Source organism: Stenella coeruleoalba (genome assembly GCF_951394435.1).
Source record: "Stenella coeruleoalba genome assembly, chromosome: 10".
NCBI lineage: Eukaryota > Metazoa > Chordata > Mammalia > Artiodactyla > Delphinidae > Stenella > Stenella coeruleoalba.
In genome coordinates, this window is record NC_137156.1 from 73,932,296 (window position 1) to 73,948,771 (window position 16,476).

General features: G+C 48.0%; 1 protein-coding gene across 3 annotated transcripts in view; it reads left to right on the top strand.

The window, feature by feature from the left end:
- Positions 1 to 16,476, top strand: part of FLNB (filamin B) — a 139,697-nt gene that overhangs the window by 99,951 nt on the left and 23,270 nt on the right. The window contains exons 25-35 of one of the 3 annotated variants that reach the window (XM_079933631.1): positions 827 to 994; positions 2,033 to 2,125; positions 3,154 to 3,277; positions 4,305 to 4,461; positions 5,543 to 5,732; positions 7,736 to 7,983; positions 10,880 to 10,951; positions 11,679 to 11,781; positions 12,492 to 12,632; positions 14,969 to 15,097; positions 15,834 to 16,007. In XM_079933631.1, the coding sequence (XP_079789757.1) occupies positions 827 to 994; positions 2,033 to 2,125; positions 3,154 to 3,277; positions 4,305 to 4,461; positions 5,543 to 5,732; positions 7,736 to 7,983; positions 10,880 to 10,951; positions 11,679 to 11,781; positions 12,492 to 12,632; positions 14,969 to 15,097; positions 15,834 to 16,007 (1,599 nt within the window). The remainder of the gene's footprint in view (positions 1 to 826; positions 995 to 2,032; positions 2,126 to 3,153; positions 3,278 to 4,304; positions 4,462 to 5,542; positions 5,733 to 7,735; positions 7,984 to 10,879; positions 10,952 to 11,678; positions 11,782 to 12,491; positions 12,633 to 14,968; positions 15,098 to 15,833; positions 16,008 to 16,476) is intronic. The other 2 variants (XM_079933629.1, XM_079933630.1) reach the window with 2 other exon arrangements.

Sequence of the window (16,476 nt, forward strand, 5' to 3'; positions counted from 1 at the left end):
CCCAGTTCCTGTTTCTGTGTTTAGTGCTTTTCTCAAATTCCAGTCCCCCTGCCTTTCCCATGCTTCATCAGTCTTTAAAATCAATACCCTCAAAGAGTCAGAGGGCCCCAGTGTCAGCGGTGGGGTCAGCCATGCAGGGGGACCACAGCTTACACTCAGGGAGAAAGCAAGGCTTCACCCAAATGGCCAGGGAACCAAGAAAGCCATGAGTGGTGGTGGGAGGGCGGTGCTAGCTACGTTGCAGGGCCAGGAGTCCAGGGGCCCCTGAGGAGCCTTTTATGGGAGAGGATGTTGGATGTGGACTGCACAGCCTGCAGTCCTCTCCATGCCTTCCTTCCACCACTCAGTTCCTTCAGTTCCTTCAACAGCCTGTCTTCTCCCTCACCTCCAGGCCTTTGCAACATGCCAGTCTCTCTGCTTGAAACCCTTCTCAGTGACATCTGCTCACCCATATGTCTCATATGTTATTGGAAAGCGTCCTCTGGTCTCCCAGAGACCAGATGCATTGTCTTCTGAGTGCTCCACCAGCACCTTGTACAAGTCCCCAACATGGGTTGTGTATGATGTTACAGTGACTTGCTTACCTCATCCTTCTCCTGCATGGGGTTCCTGGAGAGCTGTTAAGCACTCTGGGCCCAGAACCTGGCGCCATGTCTGTACACAGTAGGTGCACTTGGGTGCACAACACAGCAAGGCAGGAGAAACTGACTGGGGCTGGTGTAAGTGAGGGCCTGGGTAGAGCAATGGTGCAGTTCTGGGTGCACACAAGGAGGGTCTCCAGGCACTAGGGGGGGCTGTACTTAGAATCCTGTGACCTCTTTTCTAGGCAGCCCCTTCAGGGTTCCTGTGAAGGATGTTGTGGACCCCAGCAAGGTCAAGATCGCTGGCCCTGGGGTGGGCTCGGGTGTCCGAGCTCGTGTCTTGCAGTCCTTCACGGTGGACAGCAGCAAGGCCGGCCTGGCCCCACTGGAAGTGAGGGTCATGGGCCCACGAGGTAAGTACACATCCTGCCTTCCTGCCGACACTCACCTGCCCTGGACTGGGGCAGCCATGACCCAGAGCAGGCACTTTGCTTTTGAGTTTAGTCATGAACTTTAGGTTAAATTTCTTAAATTGCTTTATTGCTCCATGTTCTAGCTAAACTGTAGAAGTTTATGCTTAAAAAATTGGCAGGCCTGTTATTTTTCCGGCGGCCTGTCTTTTCTGTCATTTAATAATATGACCCTAAATGTCTTTTTAAAATTTTGTTTTATTTTTTGAAAGTAGAAAGATGAAGCAAGTAGTATCTGGGCTCTCACATGTAAAATTATCGCAACTGCTTAATGATGTGTTTCAGCATTTGTGAGGTGACTGGGGTGGGTCTGGATTTGCGTGGGTGTTGGATTTGGTGCTCATGTGGGAACACACCCCAGATCTCTGGAAATGAGCAATACTCAGCCCATGTGACACGTAGCTTTGTCATTGTCCCAGCTCCCTGGAGAGAGGTGGTCTCTTAGGGAATGGGCTTTGCTGGCAACTTGGCCTCCCCTTTTGCAGCCTGGAATTTGGGTTGGGTGAGGCTAGCAGGCCATTTTGGGACGAGCCCTGATGTGCGTTGACATTTACCTTTTTCAGTAGGTGATCACACTTCCTCTTCCAGCATTTAAAATGTGCCATTCTCTGCCTAATATCTTAACTTATCTGGATTTTTACTCAGTGATGTGTTCTTGGCTTCACAGAAGTGGCAAATGAGGGCTTCCTTCTTTGAAGAGGAACTTTCTCCTTAATGGGTTTCAGCAGGAGGTTATGCCCTTTGAAGCTCAGAGCAGAAATGGTTTTGGGGGAAATGAAGTCATAGGGCTGGAATCTGATTCCACAGAGTTACTGAGCTTCAAGACCTGTGTGTGTGTGTGGTGGGGGCGGGGTAGAGGGACAGAGAGAGAGAGAGAGAGAGAGAGACAGGGCAGGGCAGAGGGGAGAAAGAGAGAAAAGCTTTGCTGAGATATCTACGTCTATTACGGAGGACTCTGAAATAACAGCCTTTTAATTTTAGCTGATGAGACGGATTCCCAGTCAAGGCTCAGCCCCTTGAAAGCCATGTCAGAGTTCTTTAAACGGGACCTGAAGGGTGACTTTATGGAGACAGGTTTGCATTTTCCTATTAGCTGCTGCTCTGATTTACGTAACCCGAATGTCTCTTGCTGGCCTTAACTCTGAAATTGCCTCGTACCTGCCTCATGTGCGTTGCTTAATGAGTATGCCACACTTTGATTAATCTACCTACCCTTCAGCTGATGCATCCTGACACTCAGGCTCAGAACTGGAATCTAGAATCTACCAACCTAATGCATGCCTTGATTATGCTTTAAAGTGACCTCTAACCATCCCCTGCAGATGTCACATTGAGAGCCCTCTCATCCTCATGAGATCGGCACCTCACCTGCCCTGCGCCCTACACCCAGCATGCTGCTGCCATGATGGTCTTTGCTCAGAGGTGGATACAAGTTTTATTTGGTTTTTTTTTTTTTTTTGTGGTACGCGGGCCTCTCACTGCTGTGGCCTATCCCGTTGTGGAGCACAGGCTCCGGACGTGCAGGCTCAGCGGCCATGGCTCACGGGCCCAGCCGCTCCGTGGCATGTGGGATCTTCCCGGACCGGGGCACGAACCCGTGTCCCCTGCATCGGCAGGCGGACTCTCAACCACTGCGCCACCAGGGAAGCCCCTGGATACAAGTTTTACCTGGCTGGCCCATTGGTTAAATTTTGCTGTTCAGAGTTCTGGACTCTTTGACCCTTTCTTGGCTGTAGAGTAAAATTACCTCATCCCAAGCATGCCTAACCAGCTTGAAAGGATAGCATGTCTGCAACAAGCATCTTCACCATATGCCCTCCAGCAACAAGTGCAGGCAGTCTCCTTAATCATACTCTAGGTCCGACGGAGTGTAGTTCAGCCAACAGAAAGCTAAAGGTGTCTCTCAGGGTCATTTCTGCAGCTGTGAATTGGGGAATCTTTCTCCTGTGATTTCTTAGGCCTCTGATTATGGCCTGCTTGCCTTTGTGTTATCCGTGGAAACCAATAGCTCTCATGGATGAATGTGATCCTTCATGAACTCAGCCCAGGTGGAGTGAAGGGAAAGCCAGGCAGTTCCTCAGCCCTCTCGTCTCTGTTCTCAGGTCTGGTGGAGCCCGTGAACGTGGTGGACAATGGGGATGGCACACACACAGTGACCTACACCCCGTCCCAGGAGGGGCCTTACATGGTCTCTGTTAAATATGCTGATGAAGAGATCCCTCGTAGGTAAGCTTCTGTCACTTAGGGAAGGGGTTCAAGCCCACCCCTCTGGTGACCAGCACTGCTCTGGTGGCCCACCCATCCGTTCATCTATCCATGCATCCACCCATCTGTGCCCCACCCACGCATCCATCCATCCCTGTATCCGTGCACTCGTTTACCCAGCCGTCCATCTGATCAGCATCTCTGAGAACCGGCATGCTCTGCACAGGTATTAAAATACACTAGCCTTGATGCTTGTGCCTCCTGCTCTCTTGGTGCCCCCCCTGCCTTTGTTCCTTTCAGCCATCTTTAACATAAAGGTGAGCTGACAGTAAGGAGTGCGTTAGTTCATCAAGGTCTTCTTTCTGGTGACCATGCAACTTGTTTTCTGATTAGGGCAAAAATTTTTACTTCTTAATTGAGAATTTGGTTGGCCATAGCATTCCCAGAAGGTGTTGAATAAAAACCTGTTCCTCATTCCTATTAATAGAAAAAATGTTGCTTAAAGTTCTTTACCTCTCAGAAGAGTCTCCAAAGATTTTTTTTTATCATACTTAGAATTTAAAAGTTTCACCTGTACCCCAAATGTGCATATTTTTACATGAAGGTATACATATAGCTCTAGCTCTGTGGAAAGGTAAAATTTATCAATTACATATATGTGGTATTTGACTAATAGGTCTTGTATCATCTAAAACATACTAAAAATAGAAAATAAGAGGACAAGATAATATTGAAACATCAGTTTTAATATTTTTTTTTTCCATTTTGGTGATCATTGTGTTAGTAAAACAAAAGTGGGTTAAATGTGTTTAACCCCATGTTTGCCAAACTAATTTGGAAATTAGTTTGTAACCCATGGAATGCACTTATGGAAAGCTGGTCTGTTGTATGATGGTTACACGGTTGTAAATTTCTGCTGGATTTGGCACTTAAGTCTTATATGCTGTAGAAATCCTCCCTCTCAATCCCAGTCTCTTGTGTAAGAGAGGTCAGATGTAGCTGGGTTGAAGTGTATCCATACTGAACTGGGGTGTGTATGTCTGTCAAGTCCCTTTAAGGTCAAGGTCCTTCCCACATACGATGCCAGCAAAGTGACCGCCAGTGGCCCTGGCCTCAGTACCTATGGTGTGCCTGCCAGCCTGCCTGTGGAGTTTGCCATCGATGCCAGAGATGCCGGGGAAGGCCTGCTTGCTGTTCAGATAACGGTAACCTTGAATGATTTTTCTGGAGCCAAACTTCATTAATAAGACCTAATTTCGCAGCCAGGGATAAGAACCAGGATTTTAACAACTAATTTCTAGCCTCACACAAATGTTTGTCTGATTTCCTCACTAGAGAGTCGGTAATTGTACAGGACAACAGACAGGCTTGCCTGAGAAGTCTGAGAGTATAGCTTCAAGTACCACATTTTGGTGAATCTCATATATTTTGCTCTCTGTCATATCTATTCCTATCTTTTGTTGTTTGAATGTTTAAAATTACCCTTTGGATTAGTTAAGACTAAGTTCTGCTGCATATCACAGTCAACCCTCAAATAAGAGTGGCTTAAACACATGGGAGAGTTCTCTCTTGTTAGACAGGCCCAGAGGCCGGGCAAGGCGCCTGGGTGCTATGTGCTTATCAAGGAAGCAGGCTCCATTCCACCTCTCCGCTCCTGTGTCCTAACGTGTGACTTCTGTCCCTAAGGTCTCCTCATGGACCATGAGCCTGCTGGTGCTCTGGCCATCCAATCCACGTGGCACGCCAGAAAGAGGAAGAGAGCAGAAGGGACAATGGGACCTTCCAACTCAATCAGCTCTCTTAAGCAGCCCTGTCAGAAGTCCCTCATGAGACTTCCACTCTCTTCTCGTTTGCCAGAAGTTTGTCATAAGTCCCATGGCTGTACCTAGTGGCCCAGGATACTAGGAAGTGGCGTCTCGTATTCTGGAAGCAGCATACCTAGCTAAGAATTAGGTTCCTATTAGTAAAGACGGAAGGGAGAGTGAAGCTGCTGGTGCAGAAGCAGGAGCCTCTGCCCCCTTGTCTCCCTACATTTCGATGGGTTTGGAGCTACAACTGTTCGTTCCCTTGACAGAAAACTCACTCAAAATTGACCATGTCCATCACAGTGTTAAAGGGATCTATGACCCTCTGCTCCCACCACCTCCCAAAATGTATTAAGCCAGTAATTCTTTTTTCCTCCCGCTAGAGGCATTAATTAATGAGCAAAATCTGTCAAGGTTTTCTTTGAATGGTTTCTACATCTTGATGACAACATCCTAAATAGCATTTCTCTGTGATCCACAGGACCAAGAGGGAAAACCCAAAAGAGCCGTTGTCCATGACAATAAAGACGGCACATACGCTGTTACCTACATCCCCGACAAGACTGGACGTTATATGATTGGGGTCACCTACGGTGGGGACGACATCCCGTTGTCTCCCTACCGCATCCGGGCCACACAGACGGGCGATGCCAGCAAGTGCCTGGCCACAGGTGAGTGCAGCTCAAGGACAGGAGCGTGTGTTTTGGCATCAGAAAGCCAGCGTCTGCCACTTAATAGCTGTGTGATCAGGGCAAGATGCTCCACCACTCCTAGCCTCAGGCAGACTTAGATGGAAGATCTTTTGGGAAAACATTTAAGTTCAAGAAGCTCTTCCAAGGATCAGAGACTGTTATTGCAGAGATTAGATGAGGTCAGACATGAAAAGTGCTTAGCACAGTGCCAGGCACATGGAAACTATTACAGTTACTTTTGAAGTGGGTGATTGTGGAGATTTCAGTTGTTGCGATTTCAACTGTGGCTCCCATGAAAAGCATCAAATTTATGCCTTTCATGAGTAGATGGTTTAGTTATTTGAGATATATTCAAGAGCATTTCAGGCCAGGGCTAGAGAAGCACATGAAAGGATCTAGGTTTTTCCTCAACACTCAGGACTCACGTCTGAGTCTCTCGGGAATTCTCCAGGAATATTAGAGCATAACAGTTCCTTCCATTTCTAAGACATGACCAATTGAATATCATGGGCAACTCCGATGTTGCTTCAAGCAGATTTCAAACCCTGAATCCCCATCTCTGAAATGAAACTGATTTGCTTCTCTTTAAATAAAACTAAACAGAGGTCCACCCTGGATGTGTCCTATTTCTCTCATATCTCGTCTTGTTCTTTTTTGTGTGTGTGTGTGGTACGCGGGCCTCTCACTGTTGTGGCGTCTCCCGTTGCGGAGCACAGGCTCCGGACGCGCAGGCTCAGCAGCCATGGCTCTCGGGCCCAGCTGCTCCGCGGCATGAGGGATCTTCCCGGACTGGGGCACGAACCTGTGTCCCCTGCATCGGCAGGCGGACTCTCAACCACTGCGCCGCCAGGGAAGCCCTCTCGTCTTGTTCTGAAAGGAGAAAATCTTTTGGCTTTCAGGGTGAGGCTGTAAATTGCTCAGCTTGGCACTTTTTGGCTCATCCACCACAAGACTGAGAAATTTTGTAACGATGGCCAGTCTGCCACCTCCTAGGTCTGTGCTGTTCCAGAGACAACTGGATTGTCTTTGCCAACCTGAGGGCATGTGAATACTGGGTGGGAACTTCCTCCTGGCTTTCCAGGCTCTCCTCCTTCCCGCAGCTCAGGCAGGATACTCTGCTCAGCCTGGGGCCCTACCTCTCAGTCTGTCATTCAGCGCCAAACTTCAGTCTTCCCTTACTACTCACTGTCTCAGCATGTTCTTATCACTCCCTGTCGCTTCTACACACTTTGCTTTTTTTTTTCTGCCAGGGTGCTTTTAATTCATAGTTTTTTGCACTCCCTGATCTGTGGATCCTCAGTAAAGGGGTGCCACAAGTCAGAGAGACAGACAGATAGACGGGTCATCATTTGGAGACAGAGGTTGTAAGTCTTCCCTAGCCAAGGGTACCCAGGCTTCAGAATTCAGCCATTTCCCCTTTCTCAGGAAGCCCTCTGTCAATGTGGCAACCCTGGGATATAAATTCATAGAACTTTCCATAGATGTGCTGCAGGATGCTTCTTTGAAGAACCATTGATTATTTTTTTGATAACTTAGTCCCCCCTCGGTGTTTCCAACACAGATTGAGCTGTCATTCTTGGTGTCCAGCCTGCATGCATCTGCCCTGTTAGATTTTGAGCATATTGAGAGCTGAGGCTGTGGTTTGCTCACCTTTGTGTGTATCTGGCACTTAAGAAAATGCCCAATATGTGTTTGCTGATGAAAGTTGACCTTCATCCCCATACACTTGAATGCTGGCAAAGCCGGTTTAACACATGGTTATCACTCAGAACTTGCAGATACACCTTATTTAATAAGTAATCGATAGAATGCTCCCTGGAGCAGCATCTTCCCCAGGGCATCTCTGGGACATCCCTCTGCACAGCGGTAGTTGAAGGTCTAACATTCACAGATACAACACGAACGTGTGTGATTTGTTCTTGGGCCTTCGGCTGCTGTCCATGGCTGAAGCTTCCACTCTCTCCTCCTAAACTTTTCTCCAGGTCCTGGAATCGCCTCCACTGTGAAAACTGGCGAGGAAGTGGGCTTTGTGGTAGACGCCAAGACCGCCGGGAAAGGCAAAGTGACCTGCACGGTTCTGACCCCAGACGGCACTGAGGCTGAGGCTGATGTCATCGAGAATGAGGATGGCACCTATGACATTTTCTACACGGCCGCCAAGCCGGGCACCTATGTCATCTACGTGCGCTTTGGTGGCGTTGATATTCCCAACAGCCCCTTCACTGTCATGGTAAGGAAAATTCCTTCTCTAGAGCATGCCGTTGTTAGCAGGAACAGTAATGACTGCTGTTGGTTAAACCCTGGCTGAGACATCCCCGGCCACTTTTTTTTTCTTTTCTGTAAAAAAAAAATTGTCTTAAGCAGTCATGACCTTGAAGAATCCTGTGTAATCTCTAGAAACCCAGGGACCCTTTGGCTCTAAGGGGTTTTAGGAAATCACTGGCAACCAGAGTGTCCATCATTCTTAAGGATCTTAGGCAATGTCGTGGCCTAAGCCCAGCTCAGAAAGATACGCTTTGACAAAAACGTCTATGAGTAAAACATTACAATTTTTCATCCTGCTTGTTCTTCCTCCTCTCCCCTCCCCTGGAGGAGAGAGGTTCCCGAGGCTGTTATGTCTGGAGACTTGACTCTGATATCCCAGGACTCAAAGTACCTCCAGTTGTGTTTTGGAAAGATTCAGACTTTGATGATGAGGGGGAAATAACTTGTCTTTTTGAAGCTAGGAACATCTGGAATAAAAGAAAACCATTATGCAAAACCTCTGAGCCAGAGAATGGCTCGGCCCTTTAATTTTCAAATCTGAGTGACTTTTAGATCCTCCTTTGATTATTGAGGTTCTTCAACCAGGAAAGGGGTTAGAAACCTCAGGAGCAGTCCTTCATTTAACCCTTAAAACTAAGCATTGTTGGCCCTTTTACAAATGCTGTGTAGGAGCGGGGATCAGACTCAAGTCCACTGAACCCAGATTGCCTGCTCTGGACAGCTGCTGAGCACCGTCCTCACCTGTGTCCTTTGATGCCATGGGCAGCAGACCACAAAGTTTACAGAACTCAGTGGCCTGGCCCCACGCACAGCCTACAAAGCTCCATCTAATGATTTCACTTTATGCAGCAGCAGAGAAGGACACGAAGACTCCATTCCAGACAGAAGCCCGTGTCTGTCTCCCACTCTATAATCTGCTGAACCTTTATTCTTTTCCATAGATGTTTGTTTATCTATAAACGTTGTGCCAGAGACCTGGAGCCTTTTTATGTCTCGAGGATGTAAACACTTTTGACGCTGTTAATTTGGGAGTGTTTTTCTCCTCAGGGGAGAAAAAGATGCAGCTAGAAAGTGTATGTCCTACTTATTTACAGAGAAGTCCCAGTTGTAGTTGTAAGAATCTGTTTTTAGCCCACAGGAGTTTTTATCTGGTTGGTTAGAATTGGGCAGAGGTCACAGCCCTGCTGGTGGGATGGGCTGGAGATAAGAGACCACATTTGGAGGGTGTGAGTGAGGAAATCAGGAAGAAAATACCAAGGACCATTTTAGCAGATGAGTCAGAAACCTGCAGTGGAGGCCACCAAACTCGTTAGGAATGAAAGTCCATTCAGCCCTGGAATGCACACAGAGCAAGGATCCTTTGTGTAAAACGCACTAGCCCCCTAACAACTGCTGAAGGCAGGAAGGGATGACACTCAGGGCACATGCTTTAGGTCTTCATTCTCCCGTTCCTAGCTTCCTCCAGCCTTACCTAGATGGGCTCACTTTCTATTCATTGGCCTCTTGGGGCTAGGTTCGCTGTCTTCCCCTGCAGGCTTGGGGCCAAAAGGACATGAACACCCTGTACTGCCTTTGCAGCAAATGTCTGCAGGAGCCCCAGCAGGCTGGTTCAGTTAAATACATCTCACAGACGTGCACAGCAAGTCACGGGTCTAGCAGCTTCTCTGCCTGTCACTGTTAAGTCACTGATCAGGGCTTCCCTGGTGGCGCAGTGGTTGAGAGTCCGCCTGCCGATGCAGGGGACACGGGTTCATGCCCCGGTCTGGGAAGATCCCACATACCGCGGAGCGGCTAGGCCCGTGAGCCACGGCCACTGAGCCTGCGCGTCCGGAGCCTGTGCTCTGCAACGGGAGAGACCACAGCAGCGAGAGGCCTGTGTACCGCCAAGAAAAAAAAAAAGAAGTCACTGATCAAAGGCTATAGCGTAGCCACTGAAAGATCTTCCCGGCTGATGTGTCCCGGAGTCGCCCAACCTGAGATGGTCCAGGGGGTGGGGGATAGGGCTGTTGCAAACGTTGAAGCTTACAAAGCTGCCTTTGTAAGTGAAGCCCCCTTTCTGAGATGCCAGAATACACAAAAGGGGCTAACCATGAGCACGGACGTTTTCCTCCAGAAGGGAGGCTTTCCCATTCTTTTATTGTGGGAGAAGAAGGAACTGAGAGGGGACCCATCCCTTATCAGGGTGATTGGATCAGGAACACAAAGTCTCTGGTTTTTAAAAAATGAATTTATAAAAACTTTTAGAACATAACTATAGACACATACCAAGTAACAAGAGACCCCTTTTCCAATTTCATGCTCCAGGGGTGACCAGCATTAGGTTTTCTCCTGCTTATACAAGAAACATGTCAGTTTTGTGCATGAGATTAACCATGCACATTGCTTTGCAACTTGCTTCCTTCCCTCAATATGCTGTAAATACCCTTCCATACTAATTGATCTGACTTGATCGCTTCTTCAGAATGGCTGCACGGGGGTCCACTGTACAGACTTATATAATTTACTTAACCGACGCCCTTACAGATGGACATTTAGGTTACTTCAGCCTTTCCCAACAATGAATGGCTCCAGTAAAATCCTTTGCATACATGACTTACCTATAGACTTTCCTGCCAGTATTTCTATAGGCTTGCTTCCTAGAAGTGGGTCATGGGTTCAGAGGGCATATGGATTTGACATTGGAAGAGGAGACGCCAACTTGCTCTCCACGATGGTGGGAAGAAGGTAGGCTCCCCCTACAGGGAGTAGCTCTCTGCTAGGCAAGACAGATGGGGAGGAATCAGCCCTCGGGTTGTAGAATCTACTGAGTCGCGATGTCCCTCAATGTGATTCCCAACTAATTTCCATTTGCCACTGACCAGGCCACAGATGGGAAAGTCGCAGCTGTGGAGGAAGCACCGGTAAATGCATGTCCCCCCGGATTCAGGCCCTGGGTACACTTTTTGTTTTTGTTTTTATTTTTCCCTTTTCCATGTCTTTGTTTACTCAGCCTTCATTGCAGAAAAGCTGCAGCCTGCTTTGGGGGATTGCTTAAGCCCTCTGGGTGTCCTGGTCATTGGTTTGTCCCCACTGATCAGTGCAGCACAATGATCCCGGCTTTCTCTGTAATGAGACCCACCTGTGTCATCGTTCGCGCTCCACGAATCGCCCGCCACCATGTCTGTGATCACGCTCGGTGCAGTTTGTCTCCACGTTTAAAGAGAAAGATGGACAGCTGTCTCAGCCCTCCTGCAGACTCTAAAAGCCACCACTTGCACATTTGGTTTCTGTTCAGGGGGAAAGCCACTGCTGCTACTTTCTGCCACTTAAAACGCACCTTCTTTTCCAGGCCACAGGCAACTAAACCTTTCCAGGTGGAACCTCTTGGGACTCACAGACATTGCTGTCTCTCACTTTTCCGCTTTCCCATGGGCGCTACTGGGAATTTCACAAGCAAACAGCCTAGGGATTTTTAGCAATTGGTCAGCATGATTCCTCCAATTCTCCAGGTTCTGCTCTGGCCCCAGAGCCCGTTAGCCAAAGCCCACAACGCATGGGCAGCCGCATCCCCAAATCCTGGCTGTACGAGCTTGCAAAATTCCCAGTTGCTCTGCCCCCTGTAGCTTCCCCAGCTCACACTGTTGTCCACTTTACCCAGTGACCACTGCTTCCTGTTTTTAGGTAACTGAAGAGGCCTATGTCCCAGTGAGTGACATGAACGGCCTGGGGTTTAAGCCTTTCGACTTGGTCATTCCGTTTGCAGTCAGGAAAGGAGAAATCACCGGTAAGCACTGTCGTGAAAGCCGTCTTGTTCTCACTCACTTGCACTAGCTCTCCAAACAGTGCGCAGGAGCTGGTTCCACCTGTCCCCCAGACCTGGGGTCCGGAACCCAGCATCCCTGGGTCAGTCCATGAGCCCATGGGATTGCAGAATGTCCTGTGTGTATATGTGTATCTCAGAAGAGGTGGTTCATTTATAACTTGCATCCTGGAGAGAGGGCCGGAAATGCTCTGTAAGGGGAGAACCACTGTGTTTAGATCTCTCTCGACCATCACGTTCCTATTCCCCCCTTTTCTTGCCTTCTCTTATTCTTCCACTTTTTCAGATGTGACATTGACACTGAGGTCTGTTGTACAAGAGTTACTTCCTCTCCTAGCCTCCTTTCAATGCCTGCTTCTCTTTGAGTTGACGCTTTACCAATCCAATTGGTCTCATGGTCTTCTCAAGTCCTGTCTGAGCTTCTCATTTATCAGTACAAAAGTAGAAGACCCTTTACTTGTGAGTTGCCTGCTGCATTTTGTGGAAACAAAATAGAACAAAATAAAGGCAGGTACGTCTCTGCTTCCGGTTGTGGAACGTGGTGTTTTAGGCAATGGTGTGAAGTGTTCTTGTATCTGAAAACCTTTATTGTGAAGGCCACGTGTGCCTCTGTGCTCAGCTTCTCGGGGGAAGTCTTGGTGGGCTCACTGCCCCGTCTCCATGTGCTCCAACAGGAGAGGTCCACATGCCTTCTGGGAAGACAGCCACACCTGAGATTGTGGACAACAAGGATGGCACGGTCACTGTCAGATACGCTCCCACTGAGGTCGGGCTCCACGAGATGCACATCAAATACATGGGCAGCCACATCCCTGGTAAGTCGGGCTCAGCGCCCTGGCTGACTGCAGCGCCCTGGCCCTGCAGGACTCCAAGATTCAGGACGTGAACATCTGGGAGGTTGTAGTCAGTCGTTGAGTCACCTGCTGTGTGGTTTTCAGTGGCAGATTTGGGAATGCAGTGTAGGCGTCCCTGCAAAACCAAACAGGCTGTGACCCCAGCAGATCCAGCTAATTTCCATCAGGGATGACACAGCTAAGTGTCCTGGGTCACAGTGCAGGCCCTTTGGTCCGCGATTGTTTGTCTTTGTCACTATGCCAAGCATGGCCAAAGGGTGAGCTGGGAGAAAAATGTGAGGCACGTCAAGGGACTTTCCAGCCGGGCCTGCAGAGCCCAGAGCAGCGTGGGACGGGAGAAGAGGTTGTGAGAAGAGGACAAGCTGCCTTATTGTCACACTGCCCTTGACAAGAAAAGCCAGCTCAAGTTTCATGTCCATCAACCAGCAGTGTTACTCTTTTTCTTTTTTTTGAGTACATAACCTATCTACGTAGTTTAAAAATGATGTGGAGAAGGGTTTCCTTCCCACCCATATCCCCCATCTGCCCTCTCCTTGAACCTGACTGTTGTTGATGTTTTATGCTAGATTTCAGAATATTTTTAAGACTCTACAACAGATGGGAATACAGATGTTTAATCCCTCTCCCTTTGTTACATAAACAGTAGCCTACGCTACACGTTACTCTGACCTTGCCCTTTTCATCTAATAGTATATCCTGGAGAACTTTGCGCATCTGAATAGTAGAGAGTGTTCATGGTGTCCGGCCATTTGGGTGAACGTTACACGTGAACCATTTCTCCCACTGGAGGACAATTGGGTTCTTCCCCACCTTTTGTGATTACTAGTCATGCTGCAGTGAATAATAGCCTTGCACACCCATCATCTCACACCTGCCAGGGTGTATCTGAGATATTTGGTTCCCAGGGCAGGAATTGCAGGGCACAGGCAACAGCCCTGCAATTCTGACAGATCTCACCAAAGCGCCCTTCACGCAATCTCTTCCCGTTCACGTACCCACCCGCCATGCAGGAGAGCACCTGCTTTTCCGCCAATTTGCCAGTGGAATAGGCTCTCAAATTTTTGGATCTTTGCCAGACTGATAGTTAAAAACCAGTATTGCTTTGTTTGTATTTCTCCTGTGAATGAAATTGAGCAACTTTCTATACGGCTAAGTATCAATGTTATTTGTATTTCTTTTTCTCTGAACTGGACGTGTGTATCCTTGGCTCAGTTTTTCTCTTGGACGACTGGCCTTTGTCATATCAGTTTCTGAGAGCAGTCTAAGTATTGGAGAGATAAGCCCGTTGTGATAGGAGTTGCACATACTTCTCCCAGTTTGATTTTTGCTTTAGTTTGTGTATGTGTACGGATACTATGTGTTTAAAGCAAACATGTATTTATCTGCTTCTGTTTAAATGTTCTAAAGATGCAGATACAGAAAAAGTAAAAATGTCCTTCTACCATTTTCCTTCTGCTTCCAATGCTGGTGTGTGTATCTTTTCAAATGTCTCTCTCTGTACCTACAAATATGCATGCAATTTTGTTCTATTTTGGACCGGGATAATGGTATTAATATTACATAGGAATATATTATGATGGGTATATATTATTATATAGGTATTATAATAGGTGTTAATATTATATAGGGTATTAATATAATGGGATATTGACATTTATGTAGCAATTTGCCTTTTTTTCTTTAATGCAACACATATGGCTAATCTCTCAAGTTAGTGTACATAGATCTCCCTCATTATTTTTAGTGACCTGCAAGTAGACTAATGTTGATTTAACCACCCCCCTGTTGTTGGACCCTGGGTTCTTTTCCTAATTTGCACCTGAATTCTGTGGAAATGGAAGTACTTGCCTAGGGCTGGGAGTGGGCCTGAGTGGAGAGGACCACAGTGGGATAGATTCCTCGGGCTGGGCTCACAGACTTTGAAAGTCATGGGCAAACGGCCTTCCCAAAGGACCTTTCCAGTCACATTCCATCTATAGTGGGGCATTTCTCTTCTCCACTGCTCCCCCCCATCACCCAGCCCCGGTGTAGCTGTTCCCTCCTTACTTGTCCATTTGAGCCAGATTCCCCTGCCTCAGCCCCCCTCCAGTCTGGACCACCCTGGGGACTGTTTTTCTCATGTGATCACTGAAGGGTCGATAGTGAGTAGACCCCCTTGGGTATCCTAGGATGGGGAGCCCCACAGCATCTCCTCTTGCATTCTGCTCTGCCCAGGAGATGCCACACCCGCTGCTGTTAGGTGAATCCCCCCAACCCCCTATGAGTCCCAACTTTGTGTGTGTTCTTTGCAAACCCAGAGAGCCCGCTCCAGTTCTACGTGAACTACCCCAACAGCGGGAGTGTTTCTGCATATGGCCCGGGCCTGGTGTATGGAGTGGCCAACAAAACCGCCACCTTCACCATTGTCACCGAGGACGCAGGAGAAGGTACTGTGGTTCTGTGGGTCTCAGCTGTCATTTGGAGAGTTAAGGGGATGCAATTCCAGGGAAGCCTTTAAAAATAAGGCTCTTGAATGGTAGTATCTGTCTTGTCTTTTCTCTCATATAAATCTGTTATGTAGAGCTCCTCTGCCTTCTACCCAAAACAGAAATTTTAAAGTCCTTCGTGTTCTGATTAAAATCACATTCATACTATGAAATGTTTTATGTGACTTTCCTGAAATTTACGTGTGTTTTGATAGATAACATTTTTGGTTTTGTTCTTCTTGCACCTGTACATGTATCCACAGGGCCACATGAATCATTTAGTGGCTTATTCTAGCTCTGTGCCCATGGGCATTGTCATCACAGGAATGTCTAAATTTGCGATTCTAATGGGATTTTCATGATGGCATCCAGCCCCCAAGCAGCAGTGATAGTCCGTGTGTGACACTCTCTCCCGTACGTGTGATTGGCGCGTGGGGTTCCATCCCTTCCTCGTCCCACACATATGGAAGAATTGAACTTCAGGGTCACTTGCAGGAAGAATTCAGATGGTGGAGTGTCTTCCCAATGACGCTTTCACCATGTAAATAGCTTTGTTCTGACCTACGCCCCTTGTCCGTGGCTTGTGTCAGGCTGACGTTCCTGGCAGCAGGGCTGTCCCGGATGAGCGGTGATCCCTTTTGAAACACAGAAACACCCTCCCTGATGGCTCTCCTTCCCTCCTCTCATTCATTCACAGGTGGCCTGGACTTGGCTATTGAGGGACCCTCAAAGGCGGAAATCAGCTGCATTGACAACAAAGATGGGACATGCACGGTGACCTACCTGCCCACCCTGCCAGGCGACTACAGCATTCTGGTCAAGTACAATGACAAACACATCCCTGGCAGCCCCTTCACAGCCAAGATCACAGGTAGAGTTGCCCAACTGGCTGGAGACTCCCTGCCCCAATAGGCCCCCCTCCCATCACACCTGGGGCAGCAGGCTAGGCACATCTGAGATTTAGGTTTCACAGCGTCTCCTTGGGAACAAACTAGGGGTGCAAGGCCAACATTAGATAGGCTAAATTCCTCCTTCAGCTGGTAATCCCGGGAAAAGCAAGCACATCACTTGGAGGGCACTTATTTGTGCCAGTCTGACTCCAGCGTCCAAATAAGGAGGCCCTCAGATAGAGGCATTCAAATAATACTTATTGCATGAGTGAGCTCAGAGATGCTCGTCAGCATCACTTCTGGATAGATTTTTGTGTCCCTTTTACAGATGGGAAAACTGAGGGTTGGAGAGACTGGCTTAGCCAAGTTCATGTGGGTATTCTGGGATTCAGGTGGAGATTATCTGACTCAAAGCCCTGCTTCTGACCCCTGTTGTGCTCTCTGTTCAGA